This window comes from Equus asinus, chromosome 2 (assembly GCF_041296235.1).
Source record: "Equus asinus isolate D_3611 breed Donkey chromosome 2, EquAss-T2T_v2, whole genome shotgun sequence".
NCBI classification, from domain to species: domain Eukaryota; kingdom Metazoa; phylum Chordata; class Mammalia; order Perissodactyla; family Equidae; genus Equus; species Equus asinus.
The window spans coordinates 296487-320972 of record NC_091791.1 but is presented as its reverse complement, the minus strand read 5'-3'; the positions used below and the strand labels follow the sequence as shown (position 1 = coordinate 320972).

General features: G+C 41.8%; 1 protein-coding gene across 1 annotated transcript; it reads left to right on the top strand.

Annotated features, from left to right (window-relative positions):
- Nucleotides 1–5316: 5316 nt before the first annotated feature.
- On the top strand, nucleotides 5317–6492 carry LOC106841098 (olfactory receptor 13G1-like). The gene has a single exon (XM_014856900.3). The coding sequence runs from the start codon at nucleotides 5497–5499 to the stop codon at nucleotides 6490–6492; it is 996 nt and encodes a 331-aa protein (XP_014712386.3). The 5' UTR covers nucleotides 5317–5496.
- Nucleotides 6493–24486: the final 17994 nt, after the last annotated feature.

Genomic DNA, 24486 nt, shown 5'->3' with positions numbered 1-24486 from the left:
AGGAACTACCAGACAGTCATAAAACAATGAAAAAAGTGGCAATAGTAATTCTTTATAGATCAATAATTACTTTAAATGTAAATGGGTTAAATTCTACAATCAAAAGACACAGAGTGGATGAGTGGGTTAAAAACAGGATCTAACAACATGCTGTTTACAACAGACTCCTTCTAACCTTAAGGACACCCATTGGCTGAGAGTGAAGAGAAGGAAAAAGATATTTCAAGCAAATGGTAACCAAAAGGAGCAGAGATGACTATACTCAACACAATAATAGTAGAGGACTTCAAACCCTCAGTTACATAAATGGATAGATCATCAATACAGAAATCACTTAAGAAACCATACTTAAATAGCACTATAGGGCCAGCCCAGTGGCACAGAGTTTAAGTTCGCACCTTCCACTTCTCGGTGGCCAGGGGTTTGCCGGTTCGGATCCCAGGTGCGGACATGGCACTACGTGGCAAGCCATGCTGTGGTAGGTGTCCCACATATAAAGTAGAGGATGATGGGCACAGATGTTAGCTCAGGGCCAGTCTTCCTCAGCAAAAAGAGGAGGATTGGCAGCAGTTAGCTCTGGGCTAATCTTCCTCAAAAAAAATAAATAATAGCACTATAGACCAAAAGGCCTTAACAGAAATATTCAGAATATTCCATCCACATTCTTCTCAAGTGCATGCAGAACATTCTCCAGAATGGATCATATATTGGGCCACAAAACAGGTATTAACAAATCTAAGAAGATTAAAATGATACCAACTATCTTTTCTGACTGCAATGGTAAGAAACTAGAAATTAATAACAGGAGGAAAGATGGAAAATTCACAAATGTGCGGGAATTAACATATTCCTGAAGAATCAATGCATCAAAGAGGAAATAAAAAAATATGTTGAGATAAACTAAAATGGAAACATAACATACAAAAAAATTATGGGATGCAGCAAAAGCAGTTCTAAGAGAGAAGTTTATAGTGATAAATACTTACATTAAGACAAAAGAAAGATGTCAAATAAACAGCCTAACTTTACACCTCAGGAAATAGAAAAGGAACAGACTAATCTCACAGTTACAGAAGGAAGGAAATAAAGATTTGAGCAGAAAAAAACATGAAATACAAACTAGAAACACAATAGAAGAGATAAATGAAATTAACAGCAGGTTTTTTGAAAGGATAAACAAAACTGACAAACATTAGCTAGACTAAGCAAGAAAAAGAGACAGGACTCAAATAAATAAAGGAGGAGACATTACAACTGACATCATAGACCTACAGACAATCACAAGAGACTATGATGAACAATTATATCCTGACAAACTGGACAACCTGGAAGAAATGAACACATTCCTAGAAACACACAGTCCACCAAGAGTGAATCATGAAGAAATAGATATATTAACAGACCATTACTAGTAAGGAGACTGAAGCAATAGTCAAAAAGCTCCCAACCTAGAAAATCCCAGGACCAGATGGCTTCCTGGGTGAATTCTACCCAACATGTAAAGATTAACACCAATCCTTCTCAAACTCCTCGGAAATATGAAGAGGAGAGAACACTTCCAAACTCATTTTACTGGGCCAGCATTACCCTATTACCAAAGCCAGACAAGGACACAACAGGAAAAGAAAATTATAGGCAAATATCCTTTATGAACATAGATGTGAAAATCTCAACAAAATACTAGTGAATCAAACGCAACAGCACATTAAAAGGTCTGTACACTGTGATCAAGTGGAATTTATCCCTGGGATGCAAGGATGGTTCAACATAGATGAATCAATGGATGTGACACACAACATGAATAAAATAAAGAATAAAAACCACATGATCATCTCAATAGATGTGGAAAAAGCCTTTGACAAAATTCAACATCCTTTCATGATAAAAATTCTCAACAAACTGGATATAGAAGGAATGTACCAAACATGATAAAGGCCTTATATGTCAGGCCCACAGCTAACGTCATACTCAACATGAAAAGCTGAAAGCTTTTCCTCCAAGATGAGGAACAAGGCAGGGACGCCCACACTTACCACTCTTATTCCTCATGCTACTGGAAGTCCTAGCCAGAGCAAACAGGCAAGAAAGAGAAATAAAAGGCATCCAAATGGAAAGAAAGAAATAAAGTTGTCTCTTCAGATGACATGATCTTATATGTAGGAAATACTGAAGACTCCATTGAACAACTCCACAAAAAACATCCTGCCATTTGCAACATGGATGAACCCGGAGCACATTAGTCTAAATGCAATATGCCAGATGAAAATGGCAAATACTGTATAGTAGTATTCACATGTGGAATCTAAAGAACAATTGAACCCATGGAAGTGGAGTCAACGGTGCTCACCAGGAGCTTGGGTTGTGGGAAATGCGGAGGTGTTGATCACAGGCACAAAATTTCAGTTAACAGATGAATGAGTTCTGAAGGTTGAATATACTGCATGGTGACTGGAGTTAAGAATACTGGATTGTATACTTGACATTGCTAAGAGAGGAAATATTAAGGGTTCTCGGGGCTGGCCCCATGGTGTAGCGGTTGAGTTTAGTGTGCTCCACTTTGGAAGCCCAGGTTGTGGTTTTGGATCCTGGGCGCAGACCTATACCACTCACGAGCTGTGCTGTGACAGTGTCCCACATACAAAATAGAGGAAGATTGGCATGGATGTTAGCTCAGCGAATCTTTCTCACCAAAAAGAAAAAGAGAGAGAGAGAGTTCTCATTTAGAAAAAGTAACTTTGTGAGATGACGGATGTGTTATTGACTTTACTGTGATAATCATTCCACAATGTACACACATATCAAATCATCACGTTTTACACCATAAAAAAATCACATTGTACAAATGAAGTAAATGCAACTTTTCTTTGTTAATAATACCTCAATAGAACTAGGGAAAGGAAACCTGGGTCCATCTGGAGTCTCCACAAGCACCCCAAGTGAGAAGTTGGCCCCTTCTTTGAAACCAAGAAGTAGAGAATTAAGACACAGAACCCCTACGTGAGTCAGGGTGAGTGGAACCTGGATTAGACCCAAAATGATGGGTGCCCTGACCAGGAACTGAAGACGCCCAGCCAAGACCAGCAGTTTGGACGGGTCTGAGAAGAGCAAATGACCAGCCACCCACCCTTTCCACGTGAACTATGCTGGAGGTCTGAAAAGCCACCAGCTGTAAGGTGCGTCTTCCCCAGGAGCAGGGCTTGGAGCTTAGCTGCTGCTTAGGGCTGGCCCAGGCTGGCGGGGTTGGCCCAAGGCAGGGCGGCTTCCACTGCCCCCACGTTCGCTAAGCAGCTGGAGAGGAGTTGTTGCCTTGGCTGGATGAAGAGTGCACATGCTCAATGTGTGAGGACGGTCACATTGGAAGAGCAGAATGTGGCGACATGTCCCCAGTGACCATTGACATGTGGACGTTAGCCTCCCCAAGGGCTGGAATATGGTGATGTCCAGCAAGGCCCTGGGCCAATGTCCAGTGGACGGGCATTGGTGTCACATTTGTGTGCTTCTGGTTGGGAAGGAAAGGCACTGTCTGCTCTCAGCAGAAAGGGTGGTTCGTTGGTTCACTGGCTCAGCGCCATGACACCCTCTTTGTCTGATATGTCCACCAGCTCTGTCTGTCCTTCAGCTAACCCTGCTGCTGCTGCTGGACAGCCAGTCCCTGGACGCTTACCGCCAAGCACCAGCCCCTGTTCCAGCCAGGAAACACCCGCAGGTGCCGAGAACGTCGTCAGTTCTCTCTCGGTGGTGATTACATCTGTCCCCCAGGTGCTGGTCAGCTTCTCTGGAGAGTCCTGAGCCCAAGGCTGGTTCCACCTCATCAGGGAGAGCAGGTTCTGTGCTAATTGGCCCCTCAGGCCCTGCAGCACCACCCAGAGCATGTCTCTGCCTGTTCCCGATGCAAGAGGGCTCCTCGAGCTCCGGCCACAAATCTCCCACTGACCCTGCTCTTGGACACAGCTGGCACCCTCCGTACTTTTGTTTAAAAACAACTCTATTTTGTAACGATTTCTGACAACTCTATAAAGTTTCTTTTTCTTAGGAACAAGAAGGAAGTTTCTTGAGAAGATACCAGGAATTCCAGAAAGATTTCTCCATCTTTTGTAAGCACCCACTGTAAGTGAATGTGGATTCTGTGTATTGTGTGTATTTTAAACATAAACAGGAATGTTTTGAGAATAGTGGATAATTACATTTGCTCTGTACTAAGAGCTGTGGGACCCCTTTGGATGTCACGTTTAAGGAAGAAGCTTTTCTAGTGATATAAGAAAAGGAAAATGAGCAACATAGACAAAATGTAGTATAAAATTGCTGTCTCTCTCTTTCTCTCTTTTAATGTAACAGACTTTTGTGGAAAATTGTCAGCATTTTCCACACCAATGAGCACATTCCAGTTGTGATCTTGTTGGTCATTCTCGGACACCCTCTCACAGGGACACCTCCTCGTAACATTTAGTGACAGTCGTACATCTCCCGGACACTGACTCTAAAGCAGAAGGACCAGACCTAAGCCTGTGCCAGGAAATAGTGTGCGAAGCCGTCAGCTTATGTGAATGTATGAAAGCCTCCCTTTTAATGAAAGGGCTATGGTGTCAATAGAGAAATATCAAGGTGCAGTATTTCAAAATAAGCTCAGTGCCCCCACATTAGAGCAATAATCTACAGGGAGCCAAGCCATCTGCACTTGCTTCGTCATCCAGAAGCTGGCATGCACGAGCCTCGGCTCCCACTGTCTCAGGTTTGTCCTGGGACATCTTTCCGATTCAGCTGAGGAGTCTGGTGGTGATGTGTCTCTGATTTTGGGGGCCCTTCTGTGGGCCGTGCGGGGCAGACAGCAGCAGGCTCTGGAGTGGAAACAGAGCTCGGGTCCCACCCTGTCCCCGACATGCAGGCCCGGCCCCTGGCTTCCAGTGCCCGTGTGTCAGTGCCGCTGGATGTGGTCAGTCTAGGCAGGAGTCCTGGGGCTTTTAGAAACAAGCTCTCTCTGATTTATTGAGGTGCTTTTCCCCTATCTCTGTTCCCAGGCACAGTCTGAGTGTATGACCAGGACGTAAACACAACTGTCACGATTTTCAAATAGTAGATGGAGCTCAGGATCCTGGTTTCCCTGTCAGCCCACCACCCCGGCTGCCACGTGCTCAGGGCCCCACGGGAGCCGGGGAAAGACGAGCCCACACTGACCAGGACCCAAGTCCAGTGATTTTTCTGAGTGGCCGTCTCAGTCCCACACCTGCCAGGAGAGGGGTGAGGATGGAGCTTCTCTAACCTCAGGGGACAGCTGCTCCCACTGCCGTGATCCTGGTCTCCAAAGCTATCAGGGGCACAAATCTCCATTGTCATTACCAAAGTAGGACCTGAAATTCTCTTTCTAATGGGTCACACAAGCATCTGCAGGATGGAATGTTCAGAACAAGTTAAAACAGTGGGCCCCTCTTTCCTCGACAGCCAGTGTCAGAGCAGCCCCGGGTGCCCAGGAGGACTCAGAGCTGCGTCCACCAGGCCAGGATGAACCAGACCCTGGTCACCCAGTTCCTCATTCTGGGATTCTCAGAAACGCCTGGGCTGCAAATACTGCTCTTCCCCGCCTTCCTTCTCCTCTACATGGTGGCCCTCTCTGGAAACCTGCTCATTGTGCTGCTCATCGGCTCCAGCCCTGCCCTGCACACCCCCATGTACTTCTTCCTGGTCAACCTGGCCACGGTGGACATCCTCTGCACCTCCACGATCCTCCCCAAGCTGCTGGGCAGCATGGTGGCTGGCAGGACCATCTCCTTCGGGGGCTACATGGCCCAGCTCTTCTTCTTCACCTGGTCCCTGGGGGCTGAGCTGCTGCTCTTCTCCGCTATGGCCTTAGACCGCTATGTGGCCATCTGCCGGCCCCTGCACTACGGTGCCCTCATGGGCCCCGGGGTGTGCGTGCTCTTGGCCTCGGCCGTGTGGGCAGTCAGCCTGACCAACACCACGGTGAACACGGTCTTCACGGGGCGCCTGCCCTTCTGCGGCTCCAACGTGGTTGAGCACTTCTTCTGCGAGATCCCCCCGCTGCTGAAGCTCTCCTGTGCCCCTACTCGCCTGAACGAGGCCATGGCCTTCACTGCGGATGTGGTCCTGGCCCTGGGGAGCTTCTCCGTGACCATGCTCTCCTACGGCTGCATCATCGCCAGCATCCTGCGCATCCGCTCGGCCGCGGGCCAGCGGCGGGCCTTCTCCACCTGCTCCTCGCACCTCCTGGTGGTGTCCATGTACTACTCCACCGTCGTCTACACCTACATCCGCCCCGCGTCCAGCTACGCGCTCGACAAGGACAAGGTGGTGTCGGTGGTCTACACTTCAGTGGCGCCCTCCCTGAACCCGCTCATCTACTCGCTGAGGAACACGGACGTCAAGGCCGCCCTCAGGAGAGTGCTCTCCCGCAGCCGCGGTCTGTGCGCCCCACGCGGACCCGCCACCTCCGCCCTGGAGGGTGGGCAGCAGGCACCGCCCAGGGCCAGCCTTCCCTGAGGCGGGGCGTATACTGGCGTCGGGGACCCGGCCCCTGCTTCCTGAGGGCACATCCCGCTGCCCCCTGGAGGGACCACGGAACCGGCTCTGGAGCCGCCGCCCCCTAGGGCCTCGGGAAGCCCCTTACCTTCCCAGACCCTCGGCGTCCTGCTCTGTACCATCAAGGGGTGACCTGCGTGACAGCTGTGTGAACTGAGAAGCAGGAGACGATGCAGGAAATCATCGGTGTGGACGCTCCCTTTCTCTAGCCCTCGCTAGGAATCCTCTTCCCCAAGATGCCCGAGTCTCCGGGCTCTGGGCGGAGCGCTCCCCCGGCCCCCGCGCCCGCTCCTTCGGTTCACGCCCGAGGCTGCCTCTGCCTTCGTCTGGGCGGAGCAGCGAGCCTGCGGCGGGGAAGGGTGGGGCTTCAGGAGGATGGGTTCTCCCTGGAAGGAAAGTCTCCACGAGTGATCTTCCAAAGAGTTTTGTTACTGTTTAGCGTAATATTTTGACCAGGCCTTTTCTTTTTTTTTCTTTTTATTGAGGTCACCTTGTTTTATACCATTATATAAATTTCAGGTGTACATCATTATATTTCGACTTCATATAGGCTGCATCGTGTTCACCACCAGGAGTCTAGCTGTCATCTGTCGCCATACACGTGTGCCCCTTTATCCCTTCCGCCCTCCCCTCACCTCTTCCCCTCTGGTAACGACCAATCTGTTCTCTGAATCTATGTGTTTGTTTGTTATTGTTGTTTTTATCTTCCACACATGAGTGAAATAATGTGGTATTTGTCTTTCTTCGTCCGACTTATTTGGCTTAGCATTATGTCCTGAAGGTCCATTCATGTTGTCCCAAATGGCATGATTTCATCTCTTGTCATGGCTGAGTAGTATTCCACGGTGGATATAGACCACATCTTCTTTATCCATTCATCTGTTGGTGGGCACTTAGGTGTTTCCAAGTCTTGGCTATTGTGAATAATGTTGCAGTGGCTATAGGCGTGCATGTATCTTTTCGAATTAGTGTTTTCATGTTCTTTGGATGAATACCCAGAAGTGGGATACCCGGATCATATGGAAGTTCTAGTCTTAATTTTTATCTCCATATTGTTTTCCTTAGTGGCTGCACCAGTTTGCACTCCCACCGGCAGTGTATGAGGGTTCCCTTCTCTCCACATCCTCTCCTTCACTTGTTGTTTCTTGTCTTATTAACTATAGCCATTCTGATGGGCATGAGGTGATATGTCATTGTGGTTTTGATTTGTGTTTCCCTAATAATTAGTGCTGTTGAACATTCTTTCATGTGCCTGTTGGCCATCAGTATGTCTTCCTCATAAAAATGTCTGTTCAGATCCACTGTCCATTTTTTAATTGGGTTGTTTGTTTTTTGTTGTTGAGTTGTATGAGTTCTCTATATATTTTGGATATTAACCCTTTATCAGATATATGATTTGCAAATATCTTCTCCCAGGTGGTAGGGCATCTTTTCATTTTGTAGATGATTTCCTTTGCCATGCAGAAACTTTTTATTTTGAAGTAATCCCATTTGATTATTTTTATTTTGTTTCCCTTCCCTGAGGAGACACGGTATTCAAAATATACCGCTAATACTGATGTCAAAGAATATACTGCCTATGATTTCTTCAGGGAGTTTTATTGTTCCAGGTCTTACATTCAAGTTTTTAATCCATTTTGAGTTAGTTTTTGTGTATGGTGTGCATTCATTCTTTTGCATGTCCCTGTCCACTTTTATCAAGACCATTTATTGAAGAAACTTTCTTTTCTGCATTCTATGTTCTTGGCTCCTTTGTCAAAAATTAGCTTGCATAGGTGTGTGGCTTTCTTTCTGTGCTCTCGATTCGATCCCCTTGATCTGTGTGTCTGTTTTCTGCAACTCCACACTGTATTGGTTACTGTAGCTTTGAAGTGCACTTTGGCATCAGTAGTGTGATGCCTCCAGCTTTGTTCTTTTTTCTCAGAATTGCTTTGACTATTTGGGGCATTTTGTTGTTCCATATAAATTTTAGGATTATTTGTTCTACATCTGTGAAAAATGTCTTTGGGACTTTGATAGGGATGGCACCGAAGGATTAGGCGTCTTCAAGTCTCCAATTTAAGGATGTTACAGGCATCAGTGTGGGAAGTGAACTGCGACCACTGATTCCTTTCCTTCTCCCTCCACCACCAACCGGCTTCTCCCTTCACCACCAACCGGCGATCCAGTTGGGCTCTTCCTTGTCAGGCCCTGGCTGCAGGAGGACTTGGGCGTCATTGAAGCTCACAGGGAAGGGCAGCTGGAGCCCCATCCTTTCCTCTTGAAATTTAACTGTGCAGCACTGGGGACAGGGGTATGGGGTCCGTGTGTGCTTTGGACGGACGTGGGCAGAAAGGGACCCTTTGAGAGAACGAGGCTTCAGGTCTTGTGGGGGCTGCTGTCTTCCCTGAGCAAGTCTGTCCCCCTCCATGTTGGCTGTCTCAGGGACAATGCCTTGTTCACCTTCTTATCCCTGCACCAGAGATTTACTTTTCTAAATTAACTCGTTTTGGAAGCATTGTGCACCAGGCCCATGACGGGCCCCCAGTGATCATCAGCTGACTGAGAGAATGAATTCATGGCACAGAGATCATTTCTACCACAATTTCTACCATTACACTTAGTTTTGGAGAGGCTGGGAAGAGGCATTTTTTCACACGGTTAGTCAGGGGATGGGGCATTCTCTTTATTTTTCCCTAATCTGTGACAGACATTATGATTGTGAGGTTTGTAAACCTGTGGAAATTGGGAAGGGGCATTTGAATGGTGGCCAGTAGCAGAGTTTGCAGTGCAATCCGGGAGCCTCTGAGCTTCGCACAGGAGGACGCAGGAGGTGGCTGGTCAGCTGAGTCTTGTTGAGACTGGTAGTGGCCCCCACACCACAGCTTCAACCTCCAGAGATCGGACCTGCCTGGCTGCTCTGACTCCAGAGGAAGAGAGGCTGCAGGAAATGCTCCCAGACATGAATGAACTCTGAAGCCTGAATTGGCATGAGAGCTGCCCGTCCGCCATCCCCCAGCAGGAGGCACTCTGCTGAGGTGACTGTCCAGAGTCACCATGGAGGACCCCCAGCCAAGGAAGCCCAAGACAGTGCTCTCTCCTAACTCAGGTCCACTCCGAATTTCCGTTACTCTCTGTGTTGCAGGAGTTCCCTGAAGAGGACCATGGGGTTTCTTTTCATAGCAAATGTGAATTTTATGCTAATAAAATTAGAAAATATAGATGTTTAAAAGGAGAAAATAAAAAAGCAAAACACTTGTAATTCCATCCAGAGGTAGCCATTGTTAACATTCTGGTGCAAATCATTTTTCCTGCTTGTGTATATTAACACACATACACAGACTTTAATAAATATAGAACCACTTTGTAATTATTATTTTGTAAACTGCTTCTTTTAGTTTAAAAGAGACCGTGTAATTCTTTACGTGTCATTCCCGGTCATTCTGATCAGTTCATACTGGAAGCATCGTATTTCATTGTCGGCCTGTGTGTGCACTTGTGGGTGGCCCACCAATACCCCAGAAATGTCGAACTTCTTCTTCTCAAGCCCCAATAACCAAATTCTCAGCAATTCCTCTTGTTCTTTTTTTATGTTGGAGTAAATGTATGCATATTAAAAGATTTTTAGAAAAATAGACATTAAAAAGGAGAAAATAGGCTGTTTCTGGTTCTATAATCTTGAAGTAGATTATGTCAGACCAGCCCTCACACAGATAGCAATCATAAACTCCAGAATAAATATTTTTTCATGCCACAACTATTTCAAGCACCTCAGAGTGACCTAAACCAGGCAGAAACTGGATAGGATTCAAACCTTGAGGGAATGTCACACAGATTGTTCCCTGTGGAAACTCGAGGGTCAGCTGAGCATAGGGCACCTGCTACTCAACAGAAGGCTGGTGTCTTCTCGGTCTGACGTGTCAAAGGACAGAGATTGCAGCTGCCAAGGCAGAGGGAAATAAAGGATGAATGTCTCAGAAAAAATAGGAAACCACAGGATTGGGAATCTCCCAGTCATTGACTGATACCTGAACTGTGCGTGAAGGGGGGGGCCCTTAAAGGAGACAAAGGAAAAGCAATGTCTGGAAGGCTCAGGGGCAGAGATCTCAGTTACAGCCAATCACGGGACAGACTGAGTTTGAACTTCGAGTCCCAAGAAGTTATAGGGGCTTGGTAAACACCTCAGTACCTCCACTAAAACCCAAGAAGGGCCACACCTAGCAAGGAAAGACTGTGTCCCAGGACTAAAGGACTTATCTTAAGGCTAAGGTCACTCAAATACACATCAAAACCACAATGAGATAGCACCTCACGCCTGTTAGAATGGCTGTCATCAAGAAGACAAGAGATGACAAGTGTCGGCAAGGATGTAGAGAAAAGGGAACCCTTGTGCATTGTTGGTGGGAATGCAAATTGTCACAACCACTATAGAAAACAGTATGGAGGTTCCACAAAAAATTAAAAATAGAACTACCTCATGATCCAGCAAGCCCACATCCACGTATATATCTAATGGAAGTGAATCAGGATCTTGTAGAGCTATCTGCACTCCCACATACCTTGCAGCATTGTTCACAAAGCCAAGATATAGAAACAACCTAAGCATCCGTCAGCGGATGGATGGATAAAGGAAATGTGGTGTGTGTGTGTGTGTATATATATATATATATATATACCATACCATATATAGATAATAGAATACTGTTCAGCCATGAGAAAGAAGGAAATCTGACATTTGTAAAACTTGGATGAAACTTGAGGGCATTATGCTGAGTGAAATATTCAAAGAAAGACAAATACTGCATGATGTCTCTTACATGTGGAATCTAAAAAGCCAAACTCAGAGAAACAGATAGTAGGGTAGTGTTTACCAGGGGCTGGGGGCTGGGGGAAATGGGGAGATATTGGTCAAATGTGCAAACTTCCAGTTATAAGATTAACAAGTTCTGGAGATCTAAGGTACATCAAGGTCACTATAGCTAAAAATACTGTATTATATAATTGAGTGTTGCTAAGAGAATAGATCTTAAGTGTTCTTACCACAAAAATGAAGTGGTAATTGACATGATGAAGGTATTAGCTAATGCCAAGATGGTAACAATGTTGCAATACATAAACATACCAAATCAATGTGTTGTACACCTTGTACTCGCACAATGTTATATGTCAATTATATCTCAATAAAACTGGAAAAAATAAATTAAAAAAAATGGGAAAAAACTGAGATCAAAACCAAAACAGACTCAACCTAACAATGTAAAAATTAAATCCCTAACAAACCATATAACTAAGCCTGTAAGATCTTGCAGTAATATAACTCTCTGCTAGAACAAAAAATCACCACACTTCACAGGATGGTGAAAAAAATCAGTCTTTGTGAGGTATCATTCACAATGTCTACCAGTAAAATATTACAATACAATAAAGCAAGATGTGGCTAAAAGACAAATAGAAAACACAGTTGATAGAAAGAGAGCCAGAGATGATCCAGATGTTTCAGTTATCAAATAATTGCTCTAAGTAGCTATTCTAAGTATTTTCAAGGACTTTAAGTATAATATGTTCATAATTAGGGAACAGATGGAGAATTTCAGCCAAAGAATAAAAGCTACAAACAATAACTGAAAGTTTCACCTGATAGGGTTAATTGTAGGTTGGAGGAAAGAGAAGAGGTCAGTGAACTTGAATAAATTTCACTAGAAATTATCTAAAATAAAACATACACAAAAGTGTGAGAAAAGGAGCACAGCCTCAAGAATCTGTGGGACAATATGAACAGATCTAACATACATGTAAATGGAGTATCTAAAGGAGAAGAGAATGAAAACAGGGAAGGCAAAAATATTTAGAGAAAGAATGGCCTAATATTTTCCATAATTGGTGAAAAACATCGGCTTACAGATTCAAGAAGCTCAGCAAAACCATGCCCAGCAAATATGGAGAAGGACATACAGCCGTATCACAGCGAAAGTGCTAAAACCAAAGATAGAGACAACATCCTACAAGCAGGCAGAGAAGAGCAGACACAGCGCACATTGGGCAACAACGATGCGAATGAAGGCTGACTGCTCCTCAGATGCAGTGGAGGCTGGAGACAATGGAAGGACCACCTTAAGGTGCTGAAAGGAAAAACTGTACGTTGAATTCTATATGCAGAAAAACAGATTTTCCAAAAGTTAATAGTAAGTAAAGACATGTTCTGATGAATAAAGATTGATAGAATTTGATTCAAGCAGATCTATGATACAAAACCTGATAACGAAGTTATTTAGACTAAGAGAAATGCAGAACATGAAAACTCAGATCTACAAGAAATAGGAGTGTTCATCAGAAATGGTAACTCTGTGAGCAGTCATAAAAGACTATCCTTTCTCTCTTTTTAATTTCTGTAAAATGCCACTTCCTACTTAGTTAAAGGTTATAACAAGGTATTGTCATGTATTAGAGGGGCAGATGTAAAATATATTCAGCTGTATCACAAAGGACAGGGATAGGTAAATGGAATTGTGTTTTTTGTAAATCTTTATATTCTGTGTGTTGTGGTATAATATAAACACACACACACAAATATAAAGAGATTAAAACACCAGTAGAGGAATGAAAATGGAGTCTCACAATGGCATTTTGTTATCCTAAAAGGAAGCAGTAAAGAAGACGGGAAGCACAAGAAATAAACGGTACAAAAAAGTAGTAACATCGGGGATCTAGTCCAAATCTATCAATAATGCTTTAAGTATAACTAAACTAAACACTTTGATTAAAAGGATGAAATTGACTTTGCTGAGCTTCTCTTTTTTATGTTTTTAAAAATTTCATTAATTTCTTCTCCTATGTTTATTATTTTCTTTCTTCTCTCTTTGTATTTAATTTGCTATTCTTATTACAGCTTGTTGAAGTAGTTTCTTTGCTCATGATTTTCTGCCTCTCTTCTTTTCTAATATATGCATCAAGCACTTTAAATTTCCCCATTAAACATGGTTTTAGCTGCTTCCCACTAATTTTGATTAAGTTTACATTATAATTCAGTTCAAAACATTTTCAAATTCTCATTGAGATTTCTTACTGGACCCATGGATTATTTATACGTGTTTTGCTCAATTTCCAAACTCATGGAGATATTTAGTTGTCTTTTTATATTAATTCTAAACTGTATTCCAGCGTAATCAGAGAGACTATATTTTATGTTTTCAATATTTCTAAATATGTTGAGGGTTGTTGTAACCCAGTATATGGTTAATTTTGATAATCATCCGTATGTGCTTGAAAATATGTGTAATCTGTAGTTTATGGTTGTAGTGCTTTTTTATGCCAATTATGTTCATTTAAAAATTTTTATTGTTCACATCTGCTCTGTATCTCCTGTTCTTTACCTGCTTGTTTTACCAGTTACTGAGAATATGTGCTAAATATCCCACTGCTATTGTTGATTTGCCTACTTCTCCTTTTAGTTATATCTTTTCTTTATGTATTTTGAGGATATGTTATCAAGTGCATTAACATTTAAAATGGTTTTATTTTCCTGGTGGATCAAACCATATATCACGATGAAATTTTTCTTTGTCTCTCATAGTGCTTCTTGCCCTAAAGTCAACCAGCATGTGGTTGATTTTCCTAAACAACACGAAGACTGATGCTCTTGTGTTTAGTCTACTGCACTTGCAGAATTATGGATGTATTTATGCTGCTGTTTCACAGTGCATTCCTGTATTCCTTTCCATCTCCTTTCTTGCTTTCATTTCTTTGATTCGTTAAATATGCTTTATTATTTCATTTCTTTAAAAGGAAATATGCCTTTTCTCTTGTGGCTAATCCTAGAACTTTCTCTTTGTACTCAGCTGTTTTGCTAGGATGTTGGGAGTGCTCCCTTGGTCAGTGTTTTTGAAAAGTTTTGAAATTTTCTAGCCCTGTGTCTTCAAATACTACTTTTCCTGCATCGCCCTCTTGGGGTTCCAATCACCCCGTGTTCCGCACTTTTGATTTTGTGCTTGTTTCTCTATTCCTATCCTTTTACCTTTTGGTTTTCAGTTGGGCTACTAACCTCTGAACTTCAGTTTACCACTTCTCTCTTCAGGTGTATCCAATTTTTTTTACATTATTTTATTGAATTATATTTTGCATACAATAAAATGAAAAAAATCTCATACAGAGCGCTCAATACTTCTTTTATATATCTACTCATATGACCACTATCCACATCAATATAAAGAACGTTTTGATCACGCAAAAGTGCCCTCTGCTTTCTTTTCTGTCAATAACATTCTCACCCCAGATGTAAAGCGCTGTTCTGACTACTATCAAAATTGTTTATTTTTGCCTATTCTTGAACTACATATAAATGGAATTATATAGTATGCACAGTTTGCCCCTGACTTGTATTGCTACATGTAATGTTTCTGAGACTTACCCATGTTGTCATGTGAATCAACACTTCATTCATTGTTAATTGCTGAGTGGTAATACATTATTTGAGTAAGCTACTGGAATGTAAGAAAACATTGATTCTCCTATTGATGGACATTTGAATGGTTTCTAGTTTGGGACTATTATGAATAAAGTTGCTATGAAAAACTTTGTGTTGAGTCCTTTTGTGGACATATACATTCATTTCCCGTGGACTTATAATTAAGAATGGAATTTCCTGGTAAAGGAGTAGGCATTTGACTTCATAAGATGCACCAATTCTTCAAAGTGATTGTGCTTTTTTATACAGCCGTGTGCTGCATAATGATGTTTTTATCGATGACGGACTGCAAATACGACAGTAGTACCATAAGATTAGCACCATATAGCCCAGGTGCATAGTAGGCTGTACCATCTATGTGTGTAAGCGCACTCTGTGGCGTCTACAATGAAGAAATTGCCTAATGAAGCGTTTCTCAGAGCATGGCCCCATCATTAAGCGACACATAGCTGTACATCCATCATCAAGGCATGGGAGTTTCAGTTGCTCCACGTGTTTGTCAACTCTCAGTATTGTCATTGTTTTTAATCTTAGCCATTCTGGTGTCTAGATAGTGGTATCTCTTTATGGTTTTAATATACATTTTCTTGATGGTTAACTATGTTAAGCACCTTTTCATGTGCTTATTGACCATTTCTGTTGTTTGCTTTCTCTCTTTTTAACTTGTTATTGAGATCATGATACTTTATAACCTTGTGAAATTTCAGTTGTACGTTATTGCTTGTCAGTCGTGTTATAGGTGCACCACTTCACCCTTTGTGCTCACCCCCAACATCCCTTTCCCCTGGTAGCCACTAATCTGCTCTCTTTGTCTACATGTTTACCTTATATATATGAGTGGAGCCATACAGAGATTGTCTTTCTCTATCTGGCTTATTTCACTTAATATAATACCCTCAAGGTCCATCCATGTTGTTGTGAATGGGAGGGTTTTATCCTTTTTTATGGCTGAGTAGTATTCCATTGTATGTATATACCATATCTTCTTTATCCAATCATCAGCTTATGGGCACTTAGGTTGCTTCCACATCTTGGCTATTGTAAATAATGCTGCAATGAACATAGGGGTGCATGGGACTTTTGGAATTGCTGATTTCAAGTTCTTTGGATAGATACCCAGTAGTGGGATGGCTGGGTCATATGGTATTTCTATTTTTAATTTTTTGAGAAATCTCCATACTGTTTTCCATAGTGGCTGCACCAGTTTGCATTCCCATCAGCAGTGTATGAGGGTTCCTTTTTCTCCACAACCTCTCCAACATTTGTTACTTTTTGTTTTGGTTATTTTTGACATTCTAACAGGTGTAAGGTGATATCTTAGTGTAGTTTTGATTTGCATTTCCCTGATGATCAGTGATGATGAGCATCTTTTCATGTGCCTATTGGCCATCTGTATATCTTCTTTGGAGAAATGTCTGTTCATGTCCCCTGCCCACTTTTTGATCGGGTTGTTTCACTTTTTGTTTTGAGTTGTGTGAGCTCTTTATATATTATGGAGATTAACCCTTTGTCTGATATACGACTTGCAAATATTTTTTCGCAATTGCTGGGCTTTTTTGTTTCAATCCTGTTTTCCCTTGCCTTGAAGAAGCTCTTTAGTCTGATGAAGTCCCATTTGTTTATTCTTTCTATTGTTTCCCTTGTCTGAGAAGACATGGTGTCTGAAAAGATCCTTTTCATACTGATGTCAAAGAGTGTACTGCCTATATTTTCTTCTAGAAGCCTTACGGTTTCAGGTCTTACCTTTAGGTCTTTGATCCAGTTTGAGTTTATTTTGGTGTGTGGTGAAAAAGAATGGTCAATTTTCATTCTTTTATATGTGGCTGTCCAGTTTTCCCAGCACCATTTGTTGAAGAGATTTTCTTCTCTCCATTGTATGCCCTCAGGTCCTTTGTCGAAGATTAGCTGTCCACAGATGTGTGGTTTTATTTCCGGGCTTTCAATTCTGTTCCATTGATCTGTGCACCTGTTTTTGTACCAGTACCATGCTGTTTTGATTACTGTAGCTTTGTAGTATGTTTTGAATTCAGGGATTGTGATGCCTCAAGCTTTGTTCTTTTTTCTCAGGATTGCTTTAGCAATTCGGGGTCTTTTGTTGCCCCATATGAATTTTAGGATTCTTTGTTCTATTTCCATGAAGAACGTCATTGGGATTCTGATTGGCGTTGCACTGAATCTGTACATTGCTTTAGGTAGTATGGACATTTTAACTATGTTTACTCTTCCAATCCACGTGCATGGAATGTCTCTCCATCTCTTTATGTCATCATCAATTTCTTTCAGGAAAGTCTTGTAGTTTTCATTGTATAGGTCCTTCACTTCTTTGGTTAAATTTACCCCAAGATATTTTATTCTTTTTGTTGCAATTGTGAATGGTGTTGTGTTCTTTTTCTGTTAGCTCATCATTAGAGTATAGAAATGCTACTGATTTATGTAAGTTGATTTCATACCCTGAAACTTTGCTGTAGTTTTTTATTATTTCTAATAGTTTTACAATGGATTCTTTGGGGTTTTCTATGTATAAGATCATGTCATCTGCAAACAGTGAGAGTTTCACTTCTTCATTGCCTGTTTGGATTCCTTTTATTTCTTTTTCCTGCCTAATTTCTCTTGCCAAAACTCCAGTACTATGTTGAATAAGAGTGGTGAGAGTGGACACCCTTGTCTTGTTCCTGTTCTCAGAGGGATGGCTTTCAGTTTTTGCCCATTGAGTGTGATGTTGGCTGTGGGTTTGTCATATATGGCCTTTATTATGTTGAGGTACTTTCCTTCTATACCAATTTTACTGAGAGTTTTTTTTTTTATCATAAATGGATGTTGGATCTTGTCAAATGCTTTCTCTGCGTCTATTGAGATGATCATGTGGTTTTTGTTTCTCATTTTGTTAATGTGGTGTATCACATTGATTGATTTGCAGATGTTGAACCATCCCTGTGTCCCTGGTATAAACCCCACTTGATCTTGGTGTATGATCTTTTTAATGTATTGCTGTATTCGGTTTGCCAGAATTTTGTTGAGGATTTTTGCATCTACGTTCATCAGTGATGTTGGCCTGTAGTGCTCCTTCTTTGTGTTGCCCGTGTCTGGTTTTGGGATCAGGGTGATATTGGCTTTGTAGAATGTGTTAGGAAGTGCTCCATCTTCCTCAATTTTCTGGAATAGTTTGAGAAGAATAGGTATTAAATCTTCTTTGAATGTTTGGTGGAATTCTCCAGAGAAGCCATCTGGTCCTGGACTTTTATTTTGGGGGAGGTTTTTGATTACTGTTTCAACTTCTTTACTTGTGATTGGTATATTCAAATTCTCTATTTCTTCCTGATTTAGTTTTGGGAGGTTGTAAGCATCTGAAAATTTATCCATTTCTTCTAGGTTGTCTAATTTGTTGGCATATAGTTTTTCATAGTATTCTCTTATAATCTTTTGTATTTCTGTGGTATCCGTTCTGATTTCTCCTCTTTCATTTCTAATTTTATTTATTTGCATCTTCTCTCTTTTTTTTCTTAGTGAGCCGGGCTGAGGGTTTGTCAATTTTGTTTATTTTCTCAAATAACCAACTCTTTGTTTCGTTGATCCTTTCTACTGTCTTTTTTGTTTCAATTTCTTTTATTTCTGCTCTAATTTTTATTATTTCCCTCCTTCTACTGACTTTGGGCTTTGTTTGTTGTTCTTTTTCTAATTCTGTTAGCTGTCATTTGAGATTGCTTATCTGAGATTTTTCTTGTTTGTTGAGGTGAGCCTGTATTGCAATGAATTTCCCTCTTAGGACTGCTTTTGCTGCGTCCCAAATGAGTTGATATGGCATCTTTTCATTTTCATTTGTCTCCAGATAATATTTGATTTCTCCTTTAATTTCTGCAGTGATCCACTAGTTGTTCAGTAGCATGTTGTTTAATCTCCACATTTTTGCTTCTTTCCCAGCTTTATTCTTGTAGTTGATTTCTAGTTTCATAGCAATATGCTTGGAAAAGATGCTTGATATTTTTTCAATCCTCTTGAATTTGTTGAGGCTTGCTTTGTTTCCCAACATATGGTCTATCCTTGAGAATGTTCCGTGCACACTTGAGAAGAATGTGTGACCTGCTGTTTTTGCGTGGAGTGTTCTACATATATCTATTAAGTCCATCTGGCCTAGTTTTTCTTTTAATTCTACAATTTTCTTGTGACTTTGTCTGGATGATATAGCCATTGGTGTTAGTGGGGTGTTGAGGTCCCCTACTATTATTGTATTACTGTTGATATCTCCTTTTAGTTTTGTTAATAGTTGCTTTATGTAATTTGGTGCTCCTGTGTTGGGTGCATATATATTTATAAGTGTTATGTCTTCCTGGTGGAGTGTCCTTTTTATCATTATAAACTACCCCTCTTTGTCTCTCTTTACCTGTTTTACTTTAAAGTCTACTTTGTCTGATATAAGTAAGGTGACACCTGCTTTCTTATGTTCATTATTAGCTTGGAGTATTGTCTTCCATCCCTTCACTCTGAGTCTGTGTTTGTCTTTGGGGCTGAGGTGTGTTTCCTGGAGGCAGAATATTGATAGGTCTTGTTCTTTAATCTATCCTGCCACTCTGTGTCTTTTGATTGGAGAGTTCAATCCATTTACATTTAGAATGATTATTGAAATGTGGGGGGCTACTGCTGCCATTTTATCACTTGTTTTCTGGTTCCCCTGCATTTCCTTTGTTTTTCATCCCATGATTTTTGGACTACTAATTTAGGTACATAGTTTTCTATATTGGCTTTCTTTTTATTTGTAATTTGTGTCTCTATTCTTGTTATTTGTTTAGTGGTTACCATGTGGTTTGTATAAAACATCTCATAGATGAAATAGTCCATTTTCTGATAGCCTCTTATTTCCTTAGATTAAGCCATTCCATCCCTTTCCTCTTCCCCTTCTAGGTTGTGATTGTCAGATCTTTTTTTCTTCCTTCTTGTGTTGTGAGTTTCTGGTTAAAAATGACAAGATTATATTTATTCTTGGTGTTTCCCTTCCTTTTATCTTTAATTTTATACTTAGAATTTGCTAACCTGTTCTGATGGAGAGCTGCAATTTTCTGATTTTGTCTTTCTACTTATCTCCTTTGTTCTGGGTTTTGTAACCCTTTTCCTTTTTTTTTTTTTCAGGTATGACGGTCTTCCTGAGCTCTTCTTGTGTGTGTTTGGGGGGTGGGGGCGGGTCTTGTGGTGATGAACTCCCTTAACTTTTGTTTATCTGGGAAAGTTTTTATTTATCCATCATATTTGAAGGCTAATTTCACTGGATAGAGTATTCTTGGCTGCATGCTTTTGTCCTTCAGAGTTTTAATATATCATTCCAGTCTCTCCTAGCCTGTAAGGTATCTGCTGAGAAATCTACTGACAGCCTGATGGGGGTTCCTTTGTAGGTTATTTTCTTCTGCCTGGCTGCCCTTAATATTTTCTCTTTGTCCTTGACTTTTTCAAGCTTCACTACTATATGCCTTGCAGTTGGTCTTTTTACATTGATAAAGTTTGGAGATATATTAGCTTCTGTCACATGGAGTTCCACCTTTCTCCCCAGGTTTGGGAAGTTCTCAGCCATTATTTCTTTGAACAGGCTTTCTGTCCCCTTCTCCTGCTCTTCTCCTTCTGGGATACCTGTAATCCTTATGTTGCATTTCCTAAGTGAGTCGGATATTTCTTGGAGAGTTTCTTCATTTCTTTTTAGTCTCAGTTCTCTCTCCTCCTCTATCTGAAGCGTTTCTATATTCCTATCCTCCACATTGCTAATTCTGTCTTCCATATTATTCACCCTACTGTTCAGAGAGTCCAGATTTTTCTTAATCTCATCCATTGTGTTCTTAATCTCCAAATTTCTGATTGGTTCTTCTTTATAGTATCAAGTTCTTTTGTGACATAGCTCCTGAACTCGTTGAGTTGTATATCTGTATTCTCTTTTAACTCATTGAGTTTTTTTAATGATAGCTATTTTGAATTCGTTGTCATTTAGGTTATAGATTTCAGCGTGTCAGGATTGTTTTCTGGGTACTTGTCATTTTCCTTTTGTTCTGGAGATTTAATATACTTTTTCATACTGCTTTATGGCATTGATTTGTGTCTCCGCATAGAACAGAGTTTGGTTACTGCTTCCACTTGCTTCTACTGGTGGGGAGTGTGCAGCAGCTCTGTAATCTGCACCAACCAGGATCCCTGTCAGCTGTTCCTGACCAAGCCTGGGCCCCTCCTCATGATCGCAGTGGCCCTGTTGGGTCTCCCCTCAGCTGTGGGGACAATCAGAAGGGGGCCTAGGGCTGCTGGTGCCTGCTCTCGCAGACCACCTAGACATGCTCCCTCCTTAGGGTCTGCAGTGGTATTATGGGCTTTCACAGCAGCCAGGAGCAGGTTCATCTAGTCTCGCATCTCTGCCACTGTCAGGTCCCACAGGATCTCACTTGTCCACTATGGGCTGCAGCAGAGCTATGGGTCTCTAACCATAGACAAATCTAGCTCACCCAGCCACGCCACTTCTGCCCCAGGGCCTCCCAGCCTTTGTGTTTGCTGGCCGGGGCCTCTCTGCTAAGGCTGAGTAGAGGCTTTCCCTGCAGCTGCTGTGGAACTGTGGATTTTCCCCCTGGACCAAGGAGCAGTCATGCTGGGGCTCCAAATTTTCACTGCCTGCTTGCGTGGTCCCACTAGATCTCCCTTGCCCCCTTGGGGCTGCAGCAGGTGTGTGTGTGCTAAATGCAGCCAGTGGGTTGCTCAACTGGCCGAATCCCTTTTGTCCCAGGGTCTCCCAGCCTTTGTGATTGCCGGGTGGGGCCTCTCCACTAAGGCCTAGTAGAGGCTTGCCCTGCAGCTGCCATGGGATCATGGATTTTCCCACTGGGCTAAGGAGCAATCTTGGGGGGCTCGAGGCTGTAGTCACCTGTTTCCACAGTCACACCACCAATGTGCGCGCATGCACACCCTCAGTGCCATGGTGATGCTATGAGCGTGTCAGCTGGGAGAGAGTTGCTTGCAAGTACTAGGCTGTCTGGGGGTCAGAGAGTTTTCACCTATCTCCACCTCCACCCAGGGGGACGTCCATCCACCTTCTGATGTATAGCAGCATGGGTCTCGCAGGTGTCCTGAGGTGCTGTGTGGATATTCTTTGTTGAACGAGGAATGTCCAATTAGTTGTAGTTCAAAGGGGGAGAGACAAAGAAAACTGCTCGCTCCACCATGTTGCTGATGTCACTCCTGTTTGCTCTCTTTTAATTGGGTGGTTTGTCTTAGTATAAATTTGTAGCTCTTTACTGTCAACTTAAAAAGTAAATTTACCTGTTATTTTACCCTCAAAATGAGTTTATTTGAGAATAGCCAGAAGAATTATAATTTTGGATGTGCATGCGATAGCTAACCATAGACAAATCTAGAGAACTAAGGAGGGAGCTGCTTTTATAGAGAAAAGGGGGAGACAGAGGGGCTGTTCTAAAGGAAAGTTCATTGGGGGAGAGTAACAGTTCAGGGCACAACAGCTCCTCATTGGCTGAGCTGAGGTGTTTCTTATTGGCAGAGGTGCAGCATTTCTCATTGGCTGGGCTGTGGCATTTCTCATTGGTTGAGCTGTGGTGTTTCTCATTGGCTGGGCTGCAGTGTTTCTCATTGGCTGGGCTGTGGCATTTCTGATTGGCTGGGCTGAGGCATTTCTCAGTGGCTGAACTGCGGCATTTCTGATTGGCTGGGCTGCTTCCAGGTGGGGAGAGAAATAGTCCTTCAGTAGCAAAGTAGTTGTACTTCCTGTTGGAGATGTAAGCCTCCATCTCTTTCTGTTTGGAGTAGTTAACGATGTATGCTAGGCTGTGAGAACTCCCCCTACAGGCCTTCGTGACCCAATTTGAGGTTTCTCTTACTCATTACACATTATATATATGTAGTTTAGATATGATCCCCTTGACAGACATGTGTCAAGAATATTCTCTCCCAGTCATTGACTTGCCTTTTTACTTCTTTAATTGAAATCAAGAATTTTAAATTACAACAAAAACCAGACCACTTTTATAAAATTTTATTTTCTCTTTGGTGCCTTTCATGTCTTGTCTAATAAATCTTTGTCTACCGCAAAGATATAAAATAGTCTCCTATATTTTTTCTAAAATCTGCAAACTTTTAGCTTCCACCTTTACATCTATTAGCAACCTCAAACTGGCTTTTGTTTATCTCTTGGAATCAAGATAGATTTTTTAGATAGAATTATCCATTTGCTCCAGTGCTATTTATGAAAAAGAACTTACTTTCCTCATTGACTTGCATACATTCCTTTATAAAAATTGAATGTTATGTATGTGTGGACGTATTTATTGTCTTCTTCCACCCCCCCAACAACTGGTAACCACTGACAAAAGTCAGAGTTTTCTATTTTTCCTCATATAGATCTTGCCTATATTTCATTAGATTTGTACCTAAGTATTTCAAATTTTGGGTGCTAATGTAAATGGTATTGTGTTTTTCATTTCAAATTCCATTTGTTCCCTGCTGGTATATAGGAAAGTGACTGGCTTTTGTATATTACTCTGGTATCCTGCAACCTTGCTGTAATTGCTTATTAGATCCAGGGATTTCTTGGTCCATTCTTCAGATTGTTTACATAGATAATCATGTCGTTTGTGAACAAAGACAATTTTATTTCTTCCTTCTGAATGTGTATACCTTTTATCTCCCTTTCTTGCCTCACTGCAGTAGCAAGAACTTCCAGTATGATGTTGAAAAAGAATGATGAGAAGGGCCATCCTTGCCTTCTACCTGATCTTAGTGGGAAAGTCTCGAGTTTCCCATCATTATCTATTATGTTAGCTGTAGTTTTTTGTAGATATTCTTTATCAAGTTGAAAGAGTTTCCCTCTATTCCTAGTTACTGAGAGTTTTTATCATGAATCCATGTTGGATTTTGTCAAATATCTTTTCCACATCTATTGATATGATCATTTCACTTTTCCTTTTTTTTTTTTTTTAATATTGGCACCTGAGCTAACAAGTGTGGCCAATCTTTTTTTTTTTTTTTTTTTCCTGCTTTATCTCCCCAAATCCCCCCTGGTACATAGTTGTATATCTTAGCTGCAGGTCCTTATAGTTGTGGCATATGGGACACCACCTCAACGTGGCCTGAGGAGTGGTGCCATGTCCATGCCCAGGATCTGAACCAGCGAAATCCTGGGCCGCTGCAGTGGAGCACGTGAACTTAACCACTAAGCCACGGGGCCAGCCCCTGACTTTTCCTTTTTAACCACTTGATGTGATGGGTTACATTAATTGATTTTCAAATGTTGAAGCAGACATTCACAGCTGGGATAAATCCCACTTGGTCATGATGTATAATTCTTCTCATACATCGTTGGATACAATTTGCTAATATTTTGTTGAGGAACTTTCCATTTATGTTCATGAGAGAGATTGTTTTATAGTTTTCTCATAATGGCTTTGTCTGGTTTTGTTATTGGGGTAGTGCTGGGCTCATAGAATCAGTTAGGAAGTATTTCTTCTGCGCACATCCTCTGAGGGAGATTGTAGAAAATTGGTATATTT

Excerpts from the sequence above, each read along its gene's own strand:
- LOC106841098 (XM_014856900.3), top strand. The coding sequence starts at position 5,497 with ATGAACCAGACCCTGGTCACCCAGTTCCTCATTCTGGGATTCTCAGAA.